The sequence below is a fragment of the Heterocephalus glaber genome, unplaced genomic scaffold (genome assembly GCF_053883595.1).
Source record: "Heterocephalus glaber isolate CG9 unplaced genomic scaffold, H.glaber_assembly_v1.0 deba00001733, whole genome shotgun sequence".
Lineage (NCBI taxonomy): Eukaryota > Metazoa > Chordata > Mammalia > Rodentia > Bathyergidae > Heterocephalus > Heterocephalus glaber.
The window spans coordinates 4,820,531-4,841,790 of NW_028258444.1; the positions used below are offsets into that span (position 1 = coordinate 4,820,531).

A 21,260-nucleotide genomic window follows, 5' to 3' on the forward strand; every position below is an offset into this window, starting at 1 on the left:
AGTAACAAAGATAACAGAGATCAACAGTTAGGACAGGTTTATTCAGAACAAAGCTAGAGGGACCACCCTGGTCCTTAGACCAGACTTGTGACTCTCCAGGCTATGAGGTCCATTGTAGGGTTGTGAGCATAAAGTGGGGTGGGGGGTGGGGTGAGGGGAAAAGTTCAGTGAAAAGGAGCTGTGGCTATCTGGTAACCCATGATTATGCATCTTTAGCAGACATGAAAGCAGAAGAGGATGGGAGAAGCTTAAACTGATCAACCTAGGATGGTGGTGGTTGGATTCCTTCCATCGTCCTTAAACATCATCATCTTAGTCTTTTCTACCTTATTCTTTATTAACATTCTAATTTTGTTTATTCAAGTGCTTACTACCTGATTACTCTCAGGTCCTATTGAATCCAGAAGGAGAAACCTATACCTGTTTTGACTGATCTCCAATGCCTACCACAGTTTTTAGCCCATGGTAAGCTCTCAGTAAGATATTCAGTATATAGATATTCTCACACCTTCATTTTTTCAACTCATTGATTGACTGATCTTAATATTCTGTATTTTTCCAATCTACCTGCCTTCTAACTTGACTCCCACCCAGATTTGACTTCTCTTATCAAACACTGACATGGCTTCTTTTGAGTGTCTTAAATTTCTCAGTTCTCTTCCTCTTACTGTACCTTATCACAATATTCCAACCCCTTTTCTTATACCTGGGGCACTTATAACCTGAAAGGGAAAGGTTTTAGATAACTTAGTAGATTGAATATTAAGGTAGTTGTAAAAGCAAAATAAGTTATGTGTTCCTTTAAGATTTGCTTTTCCTGTAACTCTCCTGGTTTAAGGTGACAGTAATCTGACTCTTTAACCAGTAACTTCATTAACCTAACAAAGTTGCAATGGCTGGGTGAATTTACAATGTATATGTGCCTATCTTGTGTCTGTGACTTGTAAATAGGAACTGGAATTGTATTTACACATCAAAGACCACTAAGGATGAAATAATGGCTAAAAAGGATATAAAAAGGAAAATGCTGAACAAAATGCCTGAACATAAAACTAGGCATGTTGGTACCACTCTACAGCCATAAAATCCACAACTATCTGGCAAGTCCTGACAACCTCCACACCACTCGGTGATTTGACTCTGTTTTTTTTTGTTTTGATTTTTCACCTGACCCTGTAGGAAGTTGGTAAATGCCATGAGAAGAAGTACAAGTCAGGATTTTCCCAGACAAATAGGGTCATATGGTCACAAGTATGTAAAGTCTTTCTAAATGCTTCACTTAGTATGTATATTTCTCTCCTATAAATTTTATCTTATTTTTGTTTCTTTATAGTATAAATGTATTCCTAAACAATGTACATTTCTCATCTTGTTTTAAGCATAATATAAATTCAATCATACCATATATATTCTTCTGGGACTTTCTTTCAGGCAATAATGCTTTTGAGATTTATCCACATGATATATCTGTAATGTATTCAGGATTATTTTGCTTTGCCCCATTGATAAATATAGCACAATTTAACAAGCCCATTAAGTAAACTAACTGCCAGTTAATATTAGACAGGTCTTTTGTTGGTTTGCAATATTGGTGATTGAAGCCAGGGAGTTCAGTGTCCTGAGCCCTTTTTATTTTGAGACAGAGCCTCACTAAATTGTCAGGCTGGCTTCAACTTGTAACCCTCCTTCCTCAACCTTCCAAGTATCTGGGATTATAGATGTGCCCCAGCATGCCCCAGCAGTAACATTAGACAGTCTTTAATTGGAAGCTATTACAATAAATATTGCTAAGAATATTCTCGTATCATCTCATTGTGTTCAAGTGCAAAACTTTGGGACATGATGCGGATGAAGGTTTACAGGTTTTAGGATATATGCATGTTAAACTGAACATGAAATTACTTCACAAAGAGCTTGTACCAATCAATTCCCACCACCACTGTATGAAAGTTTTTATTACTCTACATTCTTACCAACACTTAATTTCATTAGTTAAAATTTTCTGCTGCCGGGAGTGGTGCTGTATACCGGTAATCCCAGCACTCAGTAAACTGAGGCAGGAGGATCACAGCAAGTTCAAGGCCAGCCTGGGCTACATAATGAGTTCAAGGTCAGCCCAAACTGCATAATGAGAGCCTGTCTCAAAAACAACAACAACAATCTGTCAAACTAGGGCACAGAAATGCTGTGTTTTTGTCCTTCTAATTTGGATTCCTTCATTTCTAGCAGGCTGAACATTTTTTTATATGTTCATGGTTTCTTCTATGAAACACCTTTTAACCTCTTATCTGTGTAGCTTTTTTTATTTGTAGAAATTTTTAAGACAATCTTCATGCTAATTCTTCTTGTAATATCTTCTTTTTTACTTATATTTTCACTTACTTTTTGGTATCTTTTGATAAAATAAATGTTCACAATTCAATGTGGTTCAATTTGTCAGCCATATGCTGTTAAGTGTTTTTCACACATTGAAAAATATTTTCCTACTTTATTTATTTATTTTTTTTAACTTTTTTTGGGTACCAGGTATTGAACTGAGGTCCTTGCTCTTGTGCACCAGGTGGCAAAATCACTGAGCTAAATCCCTGGCCCTCCCTACTTTAACATCTTAAAATATTTTCCTATTTTTGTCTGCAAAAAGTTTTATAATTTTGCTTTTCATATTTAGGGTTTTAATGTACCTGAAGCTTTTTTTTCCTTTAGACAAGGGGCCTCGCTATGTAGTCCAGGATAGCCTTGAGTTCTCTATGTCACCAGGGCTGGCCTTGAACTCACAGTCCTCCACCCTCAGCTTCTAAGTGTTGAGATTCTAGATGTTGGGCAGGGGATTAGCTCAGTGGTTCTGCTCTTGCCTCAAAAGCTCAGGTCCTGAGTTTGATCCCTGGTACCAAAAAAAACAAAAAGAAAGAAAAAAGAGATTCTAGATGTAGTACTATTTACTCTGGAGCCATTCTTTCTCCATTAATCTGTGATTCTGTTCCATCATAAACTATATTTCCATATAAGCACGGGTTTTATTCAGAGCTCTCATTTCTATTTTATTGATCTACCTTTTAAAAACATCCTAAAGTGAATCCTGCATTTTTATTTTTTGCCAGCATCAGATTTATTTATTTTCTATTTCTTTATCAAGTTCATTATCATAAACACAGATTAACACCTGGACTAGCAGACCAAATAAGGTATAAAACACATAAAACAATTATACTAAATCAAGTTACACTTTTATTTTGTTTTTGCTTTTTGGTACAGGGGATCGAACTTGGGACCTTGTGCTTGCAAGGTAGGTGGCGGAACCACTGAGGTAAATCCCCAGCCCTAGTTACACTTTTAGATACATTGGCCATGCCAAATTATAATAATTTCTTTCTTTCTTTTTTTCCTATTGTTTGTCTGTTTTGCACTTCATATATTGAGTTTCTCATATAAGAGAAAACATGTTATATTTAAGCTTGTGAGTCTGATTTCACTCAACATTATCTCAAGGTGCACCTGTTTTCCTACAAATGACTCAACTTTATCCTTCTATATGACAGAGTAGTAAACCATTGTGTGTAAGTACCACATTCTCTTCATCCATTCATCTGTGGATGGACATATAGGCTTCTTCCAAGATTTACCTATTAAGAATTGTGCTGCTGTAAACACGAGTATGCATAGAGCCCTCTAATATGACATCTTTAAGTCTTTTAGAAGCATACCTAGAAGGCAAAAGCTAGGTCAAAAAGAATTTCTATTTTTAGTTTTTCTGAGAAATCTCCATAGTGTAGTGGTTTTACTAGTTTACATTCCCACTATCAATGGATAAGGATTCCTTTTTTCCTGCAGCCTCACCAGCATTTGTTATTTGATTTCTCAATGGTAGCCATTCTTTCTGGCGTGAGATGGAATTTCACTATTGTTTTAATTTGTATTTCTTGAATGGTCACTGGTGTTGAACACTTTTTTTATGTATTTATTGCCCATTTGTATTTCTTTTTCTGAGAAGTGTATGTTCATTTCAAATGCTCATTTTTTGATTTGGTCTTTAAATTTGGGAATCTAATTTGTCCAAGTTCTTTATATATTGTAGATATTAGTCCTCTGTCTGAGGAGTAGCTGAAAAAAATTTTTCTCAGCCTGTAGGTTGTCTCTTGATTCTGTTGGGATTTTCATTTGCTGTGCAGAAGTATTTAATTTGATAATTCGCATTTGTTGATTCTTGATATTATTTCTTGTGAAACTGGGGTTCTGTTCAAGAAGTCTTTGCCTATAACTATGTCTTCAAGAGTTTTATATATTTTGTCTTCCAGCAGATTTTTTCTGATTTAATACTTAGAACTTTGATCCATTTTGATTTTAGTTTAGTGCAGTGTGAGAGAGATGGGTCAAGATTCAATCTTTGGCAGGTGGATAACTAATTGTCTCAGCACTGTTTTTTGTTTTTGTTTTTGTTTTTTGGTACTGGGGATCAAACTTGGGACCTTGTGCTTGTGAGGCAGGCAGCAGAACCACTGAACTAAATCCCCGGCCACAGCACCATTTTTTAGATAAGCTATCTTTTCTCCAGTGAAAATATTTGGGCCCTTTGTTAAAGATAAGGTAGCTGAGTGTGCCTAAAGATGGTTTTGCATGGTCTCTTCTGTTCTGGTGATTCATAAGTCTGTTTTTTCCCCCAATACCATACTGTTTTCTTGTTTGTTTGTTTATTTTTGAGACAGGTTCTTGTTATGTAGCCCAAGCTGGCCTCACATTCACTGCTGATCCTCCTGCTTCAGCTTCTTAAGTGCTGAGATAATAGGATGGTGCCACCACACTTGGTTTACCAAGCTGTTTTTATTACTATAGCTCTTTAATATAACTTGAGGTCTGGGATTGTGATGCCTCTTCTGGTGCCATATGAATTTTAGGATTGATTTCCCCAATTCTGTTAAGAATGCTATCATTATTTTGATTGGGATTGTGTATCTGTGTAATAGATTGGGAGGTATGGCCATTTTGACTGTATTGGTCCTGCCTATACAGGAACAGGGGATATATATCATTCCATTTTCTGATGCTCCCTTTAGTCTTCTTTTCCAGAGAACTTCAGTTTTCACTATTTAGGTCTTTCACTTTCTTGGTTAGGTTCATTCCTAAGTATTTCATTTTTTATGTTATTGTGAAATGTATTTCTTCCCTAATATCTCTCTCTGAAATTATTATTGGTGTACAGGAACACTACTGAGTGTTCAGTATTGACTTTGTATCCTGCTCTGCTAATGGGTTTGGTTATTAGGTCTAAGAATCCTTTGGTGGAATTTTTTGGATCTTCTCTGTATGACCATGTCTACAAACAATGATAATTTAACATCTTCCTTTCCTGTCCATATCTCTTTTATTTCTTTCTCTTGTCTAATTGCTCTTACTAAGGTTTTGAGAACTATGTTGAACGGAGTGGTGAGAGTAGATATTGTTGTCCTGTCCTCATTCTGATTTTAGAGGGAAAGCTTTCAGCTTCTCTCCATTTAACATGATGTTGGCCATTGGTTTGTCATAGATGGCTTTTATCAGATTGAGATAAAGACCTTCTATACTGTTTTAGTTACTTTTCTCATTGCTGAAACAAAATATGCAACACCCACAAGTTAAAGGAAGAAAGGTTTATTTCAGCTCACAGTTTATAGAGGTTTCACTTCATAGTCAGCTGGCTCCAAGGTAGAATAGTATGGCAGAGGGGATGGCACAAGAGAAACAGTCTATGTCAGGGTAGGCAGGAGGCAGCAAAGAAGCAGGAGCCCTTTCTCTTTTATTCCATCCAGGTTACAAGCCTTTTGGGTGATGCTACCCACACCCAGGTTGGGTCTTCCCATTATTCACACCCAGATCTATGCTAAACAAATCAGTGGACTAATTTATCTATCACACACTTTAACCAATATCACACACCCTTAGTCCACCACATTCACACACCCTAGATCCAGCCACATCTGAAAAGCCCTAGTCCATGAGTCTTTGGGGGGATATCTAGATACAAGCCATAGTATATACCTATTTTATACAGATTTTTAACTATGAATGGATGTAGGGCTTTGTCAAATGCTTTTTCTGCATCTATTGAGATGATCATTTGATTTTTTTTTTTTTTTTTGGTGCCAGGGATCGAATTCAGGACTTTGCAGTTGTGAGGCAGGTGGTGGAACCACTGAGCTAAATCCCCAGCCCCAATCATTTGATTTTTGACCTAGCTTCTGTTAAAGTAATGTATTCCATTTATTTATTTGTGTATGTTATACCATCCCTGCATCTCTGGAATGAATCCTACTTGGTCATACTGTTTGACATTTTGATTATTTGCTGCATTCTGCTTGCCAGTATCTTACTGAGGATTTTTGCATCTATGATCATTAAAGAGATTGGTCTATAGTTCTCATTTTGGTTGAGTCATTGTCTAGTTTTGGAATCAGGGTGATCCTTGCTTGCAAGAATAACTTTGGGAGTACTGCATTCCTTTCAATTTCATTAAAGAGCATGAGGATTATGGGCATTAAGCTTTCTCTAAAGTTCTTGAAGAATTCAGCAATTAACCTATTGGGACCTAGGCTTTTCTTAATTACTAATTTTCTTATTAATTCTTCAGTTTCATTGATTGATATTGGATGATTTAAGATTTTCATATCTTCTTTGTTTAGCTTTGATAGTTCATATATGTCTAGAAATCTATCCATTTTCTTCTGAATTTTCCATTTTATTGGAGTATAGGTTCTCAAAGTGTTTATTAATGATCTTCTGGATTTCCACAGAATCTGTTGTGATTTTACCTCTTTTATTTCTATATTTCTTTTTTTTTTAGTACCAGGGATCAAACTCAGCTCCTTGTGCCTGCGAGGCAGGCAGCAGAACCACTGAGCTAAATCCCCAGCCCCATCCTCTTTTATTTCTAATTGCATGAATTTGAGTCTTTTCTTTCCTTATTTTGATGAGATTAGCTAAGGATTTGTCCATTTTACTTATTTTATTTTATTTATTTATTTTTTATTATTTTTTAGTACTGGGGATCAAACTCAGGTCCTTGAGCTTGTGAGGCAGGCAGCAGAACCACTGAGCTAAATCCCTGGCCCTTAGTTTACTTATTTTAAACAAACAACTCTTTACTTCCTTTTTGTATTGTTTAGTCTCAATTTCATTAATTTCTGCTCTGATCTTTATAATTTCCTTTCTTATACTAGCTTTGGATTTGGATTGTTGTTTTTCTGGAACCTTGAGGTACACTGTCAAATTATCTGAGCTTGCTCTATTTTTCTTATGTGGGAATTCACTGCTATAAATTTCCCTCTTAGGACTGCTTTTTTGTGTTCCATAGGTTCTAGTATGTCTTACTGGTATTGATAGAGAAAAGTTTTAAAGTAAATTTAGTAGATTAGCTATTAAAGTAGTAGCAGAAGCAAAATAGGTAGGGTATCCCTTTAAAAGCTTGCCTTAGCCTATTGCTTTTGTTGTTTAAAGTGAAGGTTGTGTACCTCCTTTGATCTATAGCACCACTATAAATAACATCTTAGCTCTGAAGAACAAAGTGGCAATCCCTAAACAAACTGTGATATATGTGCCTTAACTGTCATGTGTTTAGGACTGTAATCAGTGACAGAAACCACCTGTGTTTAACCATTAAGCAGAAATCAGAATTTTATTTGCTCAACAAAGACCACTAGGGATGAGATAATGACTAACAAAAGTATAAAAGGTGATGGACAAAGAATGCAGCGGGGACTCTGACCAGACCAGTTTTCTGGTGGTTCCACCTGCTTGCAAGTAAAGCCTTTGTTATTTTACCCAAATTCTGTGTCTCTGTGCATTTCTTTCCAAGATTCTGGAACAGTATTATTGTTTGATTGTTAAAACTGTCGGATTTCTTCTTTAATTTCATCTGTGACCCATTGATTATTCAATTTCCATGTGTTTACAAAGTTTTTTTCTGTGGTTTGTTTTGCCACTGATCTCTAGATTCATTGCAGTATATTCTGATAATACACATGGGATAACTTTGATTCTTTTGTATTTGCTTAAGCATGCTTTATGGGCTAGTATGAGGTCTATTTTCAAGAAAGTCCCATGTGCTGCTGAGAAAAATGTGTATTATGTTGCTGTTGGAAGGAACTCTCTATAGTTATCTATTCACTTGTTTACAGGTTTGGTTCAACTCTGACATTTCTGTGTTGATTATTTGTCTAGCTAATCTATCTATTTGTAACAATGGTATACTCAGGGCCCTTGTTACTACTGTATTGGTGTTTATCTGATTTTACATGGCTGTTAGTGCTTGTTTATGAAGTTGGATGTGCCAGTATGCGGTGCGTATATATTTATAATTGTTATTGCTTCTTGTTGAATTGTTCCCTTAACCAATATTTAGTGACCTTCTTTGTCTCTTTTGATGAGTTTTGGCTTGAAATCCACTTTATGTGAAGTTAGGATGTCTACTACTCCTGCTTTTTACCAGGTTCTTGTTGCATGGAATATTGTTTTCCATCTATTGATTTTTACTTTATGAATTTCTTTTTTAATTAAATGTGTTTCCTGGGGCTGGGGATTTAGCTCAGTGGTTCTGCTGCCTGTCCCACAAGCACAAGGACCGGAATTCAATCCCTGGTACCAAATAGAAATAAAGAAAAAAAAAAGGTTTCTTGTATAGTATATGTCTTTAGGTTTTATTTTTTGATCCATTCTGCCAATCTATGTCTTTCGATTGAGATTTTGAGACAATTCACATTGAGAGGTGTTACTGAAAGATATTGATTTATTCCCATCATTGCATTATTTTCCAGTTGCTGATTTCATTTTTCTTTCCATTCCCTTAGCTGCTCATTGTGCCAGGTATATTCATTCATCCTAGTTAGTGCCATTGTTGGCTTCATTGTCTCTCTAGCATATGGTTAACATTTTTATGGAAAGCTGGTTTGATGGTCATGAATTTCTTGATATGGTCCTTGTTGTACAAATACCTTATTTCTCCATAAACTTTGAAGGATACATAATGACCTTTAAGTGTTTTTATTTTTAGGGTTTGAAATAGTTTATTCTAAGACTTCTTAGCATTTAAGGTTTATGTCAGCCATTGGGAGAGGCCCATACTTTCCTTTATTTTCTAAGGACTGAGATCCCTGTTTTGCTGCAAATATTTCTGGGCTTAAAGTAGTCAGGGCCTCACCATTTGTCTGCGTCTTGGAAGTACCCAGCATTTCCAAGAGCCATAACTGCATCATGAATTTGTTGATGTCCCAATCCCCCTTTGTGCAGTCAGGGCCTATGGATGTCACGTCCCCACTAGTCATGGAGGTATGAGTGAGGGGCTTTTCTGTAAATGGATTTACAGTTTCTTCCTGTAATCTCGGCCTAGTAACCATTTCCGAAGTACTGACTTTTATCCTTTCAGTGATTTCCCGGGGAGTACAGCACCGAGGGAATCACTACCGCGGAAAGCGAAAGCAAAGGACAAAGAGCCGTGCTTTCAGCCATAGTCTCGGTTTCACTGGAGCTGGGTCAAGCAGCGAGATTGTGACCATGGCCTGCGCCACAGAGAGAAAGTACAAACTCTCCCTCCCTTTCGCCACACTGTGTTCTATCTCCTCAGTTTCTCTGTAGGTTTTAATTTTCCTGCAGATCCTTCCTGGTCTCTGGACATCTGCTTCTCTTTTCTTTTCTTTTCTCCCCCAAGTTTTCATTTTCCAGTGTCTGCATTCCACATCTCAGAGAGGCTGAGGTGTTGCCACCCACCACTCTGCCATTTTCCTTGATGTCTCCAAATACTGCATTTTTAAAAACAGAGTTATTGTCTACACCTAAGCCTTTATTCATCCAGAGTACTTTATTTATTTACCCCCAAATTATGGTGGATTTATAATTTTGATAATCAGTTGTTAGCTCTCATTCACATTCACAATCTGTAGATCTCTGTCTCTTTTTTAAAAGACGGACTCTTGCTATGTTGTCCATGCTGGTGTCAAACTCGTGGGCTGAAGAGATCCCCCTGCTTCACCCTCCTGAGCACCTTGGATTATAGGTACATACCACCATGTGAGGCTTCAAAGAAATTTTCTTGTTTGGGGGAGTGGTGGTGGTGGTGGTGGTGGTGGTCCTAGGGCTCTGACCATGTACTTGCAGCTGCTGGGCAGAATTTATTCTCTTCATTTCTTTTTTGGATGGGTCATTGTTAGCATATAGAAACACTACTGAAGCAGGTGTGTGTGGTGACACACTTCAGGAATCTCAGAGCTCTGGGAGACTGAGGAAAGAGGATTACAAGTTCAACTGATCATGGGAAAATTAGTGAGAGCCTCTTTTAAAAAGAAAAAGGAAAAACAAGGCTGGGGATGTGGCTCAGTACAAAAGCCCTAGGTGCAACCCCCAATTGCCCTCTTGAAAATCATTTCTTTGTTTATTTGTTTGCTTGTTTGTTTTTGACACAGCATCTAGCTATGTAGGCCAGGCTGGCCTGAAAATTGTGACATGAGTGCCAGGGTTATAGGTGTGCACCACAATGCACTGTGTCACTACTGCTTTTGTACATTGATTGTGTGCAACTTTGTGAATTCATTTTTCAGTTCTAACAGATTTTTAGTGGAGCATTTACTACATATTAATCTGTATCATCAGCAAACAGATAATTTCACTTCTACATTTTTTTTTTTTGAGTCTTTTTGATTCTTTTTATTGCCTGATGGCTCTGGATGACTCTTCCAGTATAATACTGGATCAGGTCTACATTTCACTGATTTTTTTTTCACTTATTTTTAATCTAGAACATTTATCCCGTCATCTTTGTTTGCCTGCTTGTTCTTCATGGCATTGAATCATGAAGACCACATACAGACATTGAGTCGTATAAAGCAAATAAGAAAAGAAAATTAGTGTAGGGCAAATTAGGAGATACTTTGAGAGGAAAAGAGAAAATCTCTAACTAGGGAAAGAAACTGTAACAAAGTAGAACTGACACTATCAATACCAACTCACAATTTCAAAACTCCGTTATTTCTTAGCTGGGCGTGGTGGTGAATGTCTGTAATACTGGCCCTTGAGAGGCTGAGGCACAAAGTTCAGGACTTTAGCATCAGCCTGGGAAATTGAGCAACTTAGCAAGACCCTTTCTCAAAATAAAAAAATGAAAAATGCTAAGGACGTTATTCATTGCAAAGGCCCCAGGTTCAATTTCCAGGATGGCAAAATAAATAAAGTAAAAAATAAAATTAAAATGACATTATTTCTTACCTTTGTTTGCTAAAATAGTCTAGAAGCAATGACACTGCAGTAGTAGCATTGCGTATACTTGGTGCTCGAATTTTGATTTCTAAATACTAGTCTCCACTAAAAGGAATCATTTTCTTTTAATTGGAAAAATAGGTGATTCCAGGTCTCAAACAAGGAAAATCCAAAGTGATCATAGCATGTCTTGTGGTGGCCCTGAAACTAGGTTTCCTCATTTTTAATGTTAGCTCTAAAGGGCCGGGGATTTAGCTCAGTGGCTCCACCAAAAGTGTTAATCCTTGGCAGGAGACTGTTTTGGCCTTTATTAGAGCATTTTTCCTTGTCTTTTCATTGCTACTTCAGTGCTCAGCTCAAATAAAACTTTCACAACAATTCTTAGGCCAGCTCCCTTGTTATATACTCTCCGCTGCACACTATGTCAGACCAATGTATCTGCGGCTTTAACGAATTCAATCAACTGCGCATCAAAAATACTTGAAAAAAATTGTGTCTGTGCCGAGGGAGTGAAAAGCTAGGGATAACAGTGTCCCCTGCCCCCAGTCTCCCTCAAAGGGGTAGATGCAGTCAAAGGCATCAGGTTTTTACATTTTTTTCTTTCGTTGTGTTTTGTTTGGATAGAGGATTTAAACATTCTCTAGATTCATTCAGCCTGTTGCTTCCTTTCTTAATTGGGCCAATTTATGGCCTCTAGTGCTGGGTGTGGTGGAGGAAGGAGTATAAATCTGCCCCAGGACTGTTGACACTGGGACAGTCCTTATCTCAGGGCTAGGCTCCTATTCCTTACTTGTTTAATTGAGTCAATTTATGGCCTTTTAGTGAGGTGTCTGGTAGGGAAGAGGTGTCAATCTAGACAAGAAATGTTGGCGTGATGCTGTCTTGGGTGACTTCAGCTAAGTCCTTGCATTTTTTAAATGAAAAGTACAATTCTTACCTATGATTTCCTTATCTCTTTCCTACCTATCTTTGATTCCTTCTACCCCACATTACTATCTCAGGGGTGTATTAACTCTCCAAGCTGTGTCACAACTTAGTTCTCAGGGATCTTGATCACCTTTCTCTCCCACAAGGCATCACACTGTTCCGTTGCATGGATGAGGCCATGCTGATTGGACCAAGTGAGCAGGAGGAGGTTGCAACCACTCCGGACTTGAGGGTAAGGCATTTGAGAGCCAGAGGATGGGAAGTAAATCCAAATAAAATTCAAGGTCCATCTACCTCAGTGATATTTCTAGGAGTCCAGTGGTGTGGGGCATGCTTATCTCTTTTAAGACAAAGGATAAGTTGTTGAATCTGGCTCCTCTAACAACCCAAAAAAGGCACAATGCTTAGTGGGCCTATTCAGAATTTGGGATCAGCACATCCCTCAGTTGGGTGTGTTACTTCAGTCCATGTACTGAGTGACTCAGGAGGCTGTTAGTTTTTTGTTTGTTTGTTTGTTTTGTTTTGGAACCAGGGATCCAACTCAGAACCTTGCGCTTGCCAGGCAGGTGGTGGAATCACTGAGCTAAATCCCCGGCCCCTAGGAGGCTGCTAGTTTTTGAGTGGGGCCCAGAACAAGAGGACTGCAACAGGTCCAGGGTGGTGTGCAGGCTGCTCTGCCACTGGGGCCACGTAACACAGCAGATCCAATGGTACTTGAGGTGTCAGTGTCAGGTAGGGATGCTGTTTGGAGTCTATGGCAGGCCCCCAGAGGTGCATTGCACTGGAGGCCCTTAGGGGTTTGGAGTGAGGCTCTGCTGTCATCTGCAGACAACTACTCTCTCTTAGAAAAACAGCTCTCGGCCTGCTACTGGGCCATAGTGGAAACTGAATGCTTGACCATGGAACACCAGGTCACCATGTGACCTGAGCTGCCCATCATGAACTAGGTGCCGTCTGACCCAACAAGTCATAAAGTTGGATGTGCACAGCAACTGTCCATCATTAAAGGGAAGTTGTATAGACCTGACGGGGCCCAAGCAGGTCTGAAAGACACACGTTAAGTTACATGATGCAGTTGTTCAAATGCCCATGACCCTACTCCTGGTATACTGCCTTCTGTCTCCCATGTGCCTATGCCTCATGGGGTGTACCATATGCTCAGCTGACAGAGGCAGCGAAGACAAAGACCTGGCTCACAGATGGCTCTGCACATTATGCAGTTACCACCCACAAGTGGATAGCTGAAGCATTATAGGCCCTTTCCAGGACATCCCTGAAACACAGTGGTGAAAGGAAATCTTCACAATGGGCAGGACTTTGGTCAGTGCACCTGGCCATACATTTTCTTGGGAAAAAATGGCCAGATGTGTAATATATACCAATTCATGGGCTGTGGCCTATGGTCTGGCTAGGTGGTCAGGAACTTGGAAGGATCATGACTGGAAAATTAGTAACAAAGATGTTTGGGGAAGAGATATGTGGATAGACCTCTCCATAGGGCAGAGGATGTAAAAATATTTGTGTACCATGTAAATGCTCACCAAAAAGTGACCTCAGTAGAAGAGGACTTCAATAATCAAGTGGATAGGATGACTCATTCTGTGGATGGTGGTCAATTATTTTCTCAGCCACCCCTGTCATTGTCCAATGGGCTCTGAACAAAGTGCCTGTGGTGGCAGGGATGTAGGTTATGCGTGGGCTCAGCTACATTGACTTTCACTCACAGAGGCTGGCCTGACTGCAGCCACTGCTGAATGCCCAGTATACCATCAGCACAGACCAATACTGAGTCCCCGATGTGGCACCATTCTCCAGGGTAATCAGCCTGTGACTTGGTGACAGGTTGATTATATTTGACCACTTCCATCATGGAAAGAACAGCGCCTTTTCTTTATTGGCATAGACACTTATTCTGGGGGTAGATTTGCCTTCTCTGCACATAATACTTTTGCCAAAACTACCATCCATGCACTTACAGAATGCCTTAAACACCATCACGGTATTCCACACAGCATTTCTTCTGACCAAGAAATGCACTTCATAGCCAAAGCAATGGTCTCATGCTCATGAAATTCACTGGTTATCGGGGACCCCCAATGAAGCCCCTGACCCCCGATTAGGTATGTGATGTGGAATGAAGGCAAAGGTAGATGGTAAATGAGATGAGGCCTGGGAGGTCAGAGCTTCTAGTGAGCAGAGACCCAGAACCTGCGGACTTGCCAGTATTTATTGCGCACAAAGCAGAAGGGGCATACGGTCAGGTATGTGGGGTGAAGATCAGAGGGGCTGATGTGAGTGAGGCCTAGCAAAAGCGGAACAAAGCATTCTTGCAAGAAGTGAATCTTAGGTTAATGGGAACTTGTTCTTTCCCTTAGATTAATATTAACTTTTTATAAAGGAGGAGCAAGAATCATGGGGTCTTCAGCTGTGATGCTATCAGCTAATACAGGTGCCCTGGTGTCCTTGACTTGGGTTGGTCTTGGCCATGGCCATTCGCACGTAGAGCTCTCTTTCTGTGTGCCAGCTGCCGCCATTAGGCTGTGCACTTACGACCAGCTCTGAATTATAGGTAAAGCCAATTTTGATTAGCCAATTGAATATGATCAAAGCCTGCCCACCACATCTTCAGGGGGTCTCCTTCAACTGGTCTTATCATATTCCCCACCATCGAGAAGCAGCTGGGTTGCAAACTGTAAAGGTGTTTTGTTTTGTTTTGTTTTGTTTTTGGTACCAGGGATCAAACTTGGAACCTTGCGCTTGACAAGCAGGTGGTGGAACCACTGAGCTAAATCCACGGCCCTGTAATGGTCTTTTGAAGATGCAGTTACAGTGCCAGCTAGGTGGCAATACCTTGCAGGGCTGGGGCAAAAGTCTCCAAAAAGCTGTATATGCTTTGAATCAGCATCCACTCTATGGTACTCTGCCTCCCATAGCCAGATGCATGGGTCCAGGAATCGAGAGGTGGAAGCGGGAATGGTACCACTCACCATTACCCACAGTGACCCGCCGGCCAAACTTTTGCTTCCTGTTCCTGCGACCTTATGCTTACCTAATCTATGTCTTAGCTCCAGAGGGGTGAAGGCTTGTATCAGGAAGCACAACAATGGTTCCAATGAACTAATCTTAAGACCCTCCCCTGGTCATTCTGGGCTCCCCACACCTCTGAGTAAATGAACCAAAAGGGGGTTATGGCATTGGCTGTCATGGCCGATCGAGACTACAAAGGGGATACTGGACGATTAGTCCACAGTGGAGGGAACAAAACACATATTTAGAGTGCAGGAGATCCCTTTGTTGTCTCACAGTATTACCATGCCCTGTTATTAAGGTTCATGGGAAACTACAAGCCAGTGCAGTCAGGATGACAATTGGCCCAGAACCTTCAGAAATAAATGTATGGGTTACCACACCGGATGGAAAATCCAAGGCCTGCTGAGGTGCTTGCTGAAGGCCTAGGGAATACAGAATGGGTACTAAAAGTTATAAATACCAGCTATGACTGCATGAGCAGTTACAGAAATGAGGAGTATAACTGTCATATATACACATCTATTAAGCAGGTGTTTTGTTTTGTTTTGTTTCTTTGTAGCAAAATGTTGATCGACAATACTGGTTCTTAACTATTGTTAAACCTATCTATCATCTACCTATCTGTCTGTCTGTCTATCTATCATGTATCTATTTTTTGAGACAGGGTTTTGCTCTGTAGTTCAGGCTGGCCTTGAGCTCACTTTGTAGCCCACGCTACCCTCAAATTCACAGCCATCCTCATAGATCAGCCTCCCAAGTGCTGCGATTACAGAAGTGTGCCACCATGTCTTGCCCTAAACATGCATTATAATATTTATGTTAGGGGATATCAAGAGAAGAGTAAGCATCACCAAAAGGAAAACTATGTCTTCTATCCTGGGGAGCAAATTAATGGATTTTCACATGTATGCAGGATAGTTTTATCATGCTAGGCATAATGATAAACTTGCTATTGTATTTGGAGGTTAAGTATGGTTTAAGGAGATGTGACTGGTATAAAGTTGACCAGGGTGGATTGTGACAGTTAACTGTGGTGTGTCAACTTGACTTGCGTGAGAACTGCCTAACAGATTAGCAAAGCTCCACGTGTGTCTGGATGATTGACATGCAGGCCACAAACTGAGGAGGGAAGACCCGCCCTGGTTGTGGGTGGCACCAACCAATCATCTTGTCCCCCAGGAAAAGAAGAAGGAAGTCTTCCTAGTCTCACCTCGGAGGAGCTCTTGTCTTTGCCATCACCTGTGGATATTCATCTCCACTTCCTTCAGACTTCCAATGCAGACCCGGTAGCTTTCTGACAGGAACTCACACTGGACTCTGCAGTGAGCTCTGGGCCTTCAACTTTCAACTGCATCCTCTGGCTCTCCAGCACACAGACAGCCATTTTGTATTCTTCACCCCGGACTCCACAGGCAGCCATTGCAACCGACTGGAAATCCTTTACATAATCATCGCTGTGATATGATGTGAGACAGTACATCTGTTCCTCTAGTAAACCCTAACTGGTCCACAAGTGGATATTAAAAAGTACACTGAATGCTTGTCTTCTTAAAATTTTCTTACAAAAACAAAACAAAACAAAAATACTCTTACAGTAAGAGAAACATTGCCATTATTCGCCCTCAAGATACTTTTCGATCATGCCTCATAAAGGATTCTTATGAGAATAGGAGACTCTGTAGATAATTTGGAGAGTATCGCCACCTTCACAATATTATGAGGTGTGATCAAAACACACAGGGAATGGTTTAAATTTTTCAAAAATGCATTATAGTAAAACACAGATTTCCTTTAATCCCTCTTAAAGTACTTTCCCTTGCTTTGGACACACTTATCCTGTTTTGCTTGCTGTTCTCTGAAGCATCTCTGAAGTCCTCTTTTATGTCTTTGCGAGGTGGTGGAACCTGCTGCTGCATGCTGCCCAACAGAAAGGCAGCTCAGAGAAACAATGCAGTGCATCCTCATCTGCCTCATCCACGGGGTCTGCACAGTGCCGCTCTGGATCTTCCCTACAGTCAAAAGAACAATGAAAGTAAACATTTTGAATCAATTCAGGATGTTGAGACAGCCACCACAGCACAACTACAGACACTCCAGGAAGAAGACTTCCAGAACTGCTTCAGAAAATGCAAAGATAAGTGTGTTTGAAGCAAGAGGGAATGTTTTGAGGGGTGGATGGCAATGTGTCTTTTTTGAATTGCTACCTGATTTTTCATTAGTGTAAGCTCGCACTACACAGTGATTACATTCATTGTCCGGTGTTGGCATACGTATGTCGCACATCTTGATTCTTTTTACTTCCCTCTTCCCTGATCTCCTTTGGCAATGTGTCTTTTTATTGCAATCAGCTTCTATAAAATTTAAACACTCAATGAATTTCTCTATTACTCTTTCAATGGGAGGATGTGTGTAGGTTCCATACGTATACTAGACCATCATTTATGGGGAACTAGAGCATTTACAAACTTTGCTATCTGTCACATGATACAGCACTCAGAGTGCCAGTGGTGTGTGCAGTAAAAGAATTTACCAAAATCATAGCAAGGAAGAAGAGTTTTCAAGTCAACCATAAGAGTGTGGCAGGAGATTTCCCAGAGAGGGTTGAGCCACATGGGAAGAGTAAGGAGCCTTTGAAGGCTGCTTGAGCTTGAGAAAGTCATAGATAAGTCTTCTAGGCTCAGGAAGGGAAGTTAGCGGTTGTGTTTGAAGCCTGGACTTTAAAATGTAAGAGATGGACCATCTGGCAATGAAACTGGGCTCCACATTTCCTCCCTTACAGACCAGAATGGATTGGTAGTGGAATGGTGGGATAGGGGCAGAGCTTGCTTGCTTGCTTTCTCTCTCCTTCCTGCCTTCCTGCCTTCCTTCCTTCCTTCCTTCCTTCCTGCCTGCCTTCCTGCCTTCCTGCCTTCCTGCCTTCCTGCCTGCCTGCCTTCCTTCCTGCCTTCCTTCCTGCCTGCTTTCCTGCCTTCCTTCCTTCCTTCGTGCCTTCCTGCCTGCCTGCCTTCCTTCCTGCCTTCCTGCCTGCCTGCCTGCCTTCCTGCCTTCCTGCCTTCCTTCCTGCCTTCCTGCCTTCCTGCCTTCCTGCCTGCCTTCCTTCCTTCCTTCTTGCCTTCCTGCCTGCCTGCCTTCCTGCCTTCCTGCCTTCCTGCCTGCCTTCCTTCCTTCCTGCCTTCCTTCCTGCCTGCCTTCCTGCCTTCCTTCCTTCCTTCCTTCCTTCCTGCCTGCCTGCCTTCCTGTCTGCCTGCCTTCCTGCCTGCCTGCCTGCCTGCCTTCCTGCCTTCCTGCCTTCCTTCCTGCCTTCCTGCCTTCCTGCCTTCCTTCCTTCCTGCCTGCCTTCCTGCCTTCCTGCCTTCCTGCCTGCCTGCCTTCCTGTCTGCCTGCCTTCCTTCCTTCCTTCCTTCCTTCCTGCCTGCCTGCCTGCCTTCCTGCCTTCCTTCCTTCCTTCCTGCCTTCCTGCCTGCCTGCCTGCCTGCCTGCCTTCCTGCCTTCCTGCCTTCCTTCCTGCCTTCCTGCCTTCCTGCCTTCCTTCCTTCCTGCCTGCCTTCCTTCCTGCCTTCCTGCCTTCCTGCCTTCCTGCCTGCCTGCCTGCCTGCCTTCCTGCCTTCCTGCCTGCCTTCCTGCCTGCCTGCCTTCCTTCCTGCCTTCCTTCCTTCCTTCCTTCCTTCCTTCCTGCCTTCCTGCCTTCCTGCCTTCCTGCCTGCCTGCCTTCCTGCCTGCCTGCCTGCCTTCCTGCCTGCCTGCCTTCCTGCCTGCCTTCCTGCCTGCCTGCCTTCCTTCCTGCCTGCCTTCCTGCCTTCCTTCCTGCCTTCCTGCCTTCCTGCCTTCCTGCCTGCCTGCCTTCCTGCCTGCCTGCCTTCCTGTCTGCCTGCCTGCCTTCCTTCCTGCCTTCCTGCCTGCCTGCCTTCCTGCCTGCCTGCCTTCCTGCCTGCCTGCCTTCTTTCCTTCCTTCCTTTCTTACTTTGTTTCTTCCTTTGTCTATTCCTTTCCCCTTTTTGGAGTTGTTTTCTTGCTGAGTATGGGTGGATGGGGTCCCCAGTGGGCATTGTTGACCACTGACAGGGCCATGGAAGCCCAGAGAATGAGAGGCCATTTTAAGAGTGGAGGGTGGGACAGGTTCTAAGGGAGGAATCTTTGTTGGGTCTTCATCTAGACATAAAACAGATCATTTTCTTTTGCTTTTGCTTTTGCTTTTGTTTTTTAAACAGGTTCTATGAAGTTCAGGCTGCACTTGATCTCACTGTGTATCCCAGGCCAGCCTCCAACTCATGGTGATTCTCCTGCCTCAGACTTCTTCTGCGTGCTGGGATTACAGGCATGCACCACCACACCCAGCCCTGGAGGTGAACTTTTTGAAGGTCAGAGGAGACAAATTTTATTATAAGGTTAAAAATACATGAGCTAGGGCTGGAGATTTAGCTCAGTGGTTCTGCCACCCACCTCACAAGCCCAAGGACTGGAGTTCGATCCCCGTACAATGTATACTATATATTATGTCTCTCTCTCCCTCTCTCTCTCCCTCTCTCTCTCTCTCTCTCTCTATGTGTGTGTGTGTGTGTGTGTGTGTGTGTGTGTGTGTGTGTGTCTGAAAAGAAGGAGAATGTTATAAGGGTTCCCAATAGAGGAAGGATCTAAGTCATGGAGAATAGGTGGGGCAGTTTTTACGTTGGCCAAAATGTTTTTTGATTTTTGCATATTCTTCTTTTTCTTCCTCCTCCTCCTTCTTTCCCTCCTCCTTTTGTTTTTGTTTTGTTTTATCTTTTGTTTTTGATGGAGATAGAAGCCCACTACATGATTCAGGATGACCTTGATCTCACTATGGAACCCAAGTTGCTTTCAAATTTGCAGTGATCCTCCTCCCTCAGCCTCCCCAGCACTGGGATTACTGGCCTGCACTGTGATAGCCAACCCGACTTCATCTTGTGCCTCAATGCCACTTTGTACCTGTGCTTGAACAAAGTACTTGGACATGAACAAAGGACCCAAAACCGCCACATCCTGCTTGGCAGTAAACTTGATACAGTTTCAGGATGTTTTGTAGCTCACCTAGTGTGTGTGAAACTTCCTTGTATCCCCCACTAACGTGGCATGATTCTGCTTCTGTAAGATTCCGCTTGCTCTCCCCTGAGCCCTCCCCAACTGAAAGCATGATTTAAAAGGAGAAATCAAACTGCTTCCCATTGCTGAGGAATCCTTTCTGGGTGCTAGCACCCCTCAGCTGCCGGCTATAATAAATGGTCTTGAATCTGGCACAGAGTATGCCGCATCTCTATTGTCCGAACTCACTCGTCCACAACAGCACCACCGTATGAGGCTGGCCTGCAGTCATTCAGTCATATATATATATATATGAGATATATATAGAGAGAGATATATATATATATGAGATACATATATATATATGAGATATATATATATGAGATATATATATGAGATATATATATGAGATATATATATATGAGATATATATATATGAGATATATATATATGAGATATATATATGAGCTATATATATAACTTTATTGGTTCATTTTAGGTATACACTATAATGACATTCATCATTGGGAATTTGTACCTTTACATGGTGTATCTTGGTTTTTATTTTTTTCCCCATTCCCTGCCCTCCCATCCACCTGTCCACCCCTCCACCCCTTGCTATTTACAAAGACTTTGTTTCCATTTTTTCCTTTTCTCTCAGTTATATATTTTTATTTCACAAGAGTTAACATAGGTGACAGTTTCATTTACAATAATACAGGGTTCTTTCTTTTGGCACTAAATAGTTTGATGATAATCAATTGTTTGTAACCACAATTGTAAGGGAGTTTAATGACTTGTAATTTTGAGGAGAGTACCTTCTGTGTTTTTAGTAATAGAGAGTGTAGTGAGGATGGTGAGGGTGACTTTATCACAGGCGAGCCTAACTCATGGGGCTATTGTCACCACAGTGTCTCTAGTGTCAGCCACAATCATGTCCAAGCCCCATTTGTGCCTATGAGGGAATGCCTGCAAACCCCAGAAGTCTGGGAAGCTGAGACGGGAGGATTGCAAATTCAAACCCAGCCTAGGCAACTTGGCAAATTAATGAGATC

The 21,260-nt window shown here is 41.2% G+C and overlaps 1 protein-coding gene across 6 annotated transcripts; it reads left to right on the forward strand.

The window, feature by feature from the left end:
* Positions 1 to 20,418, forward strand: LOC110344012 (uncharacterized). Of its 6 annotated transcripts, XR_015446874.1 has the most exons (6): positions 1 to 465; positions 12,285 to 12,370; positions 16,348 to 16,634; positions 17,063 to 17,306; positions 19,377 to 19,526; positions 19,949 to 20,418. XR_015446874.1 is itself a non-coding variant. In XM_087199925.1 (5 exons), exons 2-5 carry the CDS (start codon positions 12,305 to 12,307, stop codon positions 20,017 to 20,019), a joined length of 531 nt encoding a protein of 176 aa, XP_087056051.1. In that variant the 5' UTR covers positions 5 to 465; positions 12,285 to 12,304; the 3' UTR covers positions 20,020 to 20,418. The 6 variants fall into 6 exon arrangements, 1 of the variants encoding a protein (XP_087056051.1); XM_087199925.1 differs by lacking the exon at positions 16,348 to 16,634 and having other exon boundaries at positions 5 to 465; XR_015446873.1 differs by lacking the exon at positions 12,285 to 12,370 and having other exon boundaries at positions 11 to 465.
* The last annotated feature ends 842 nt before the right edge of the window (positions 20,419 to 21,260 follow it).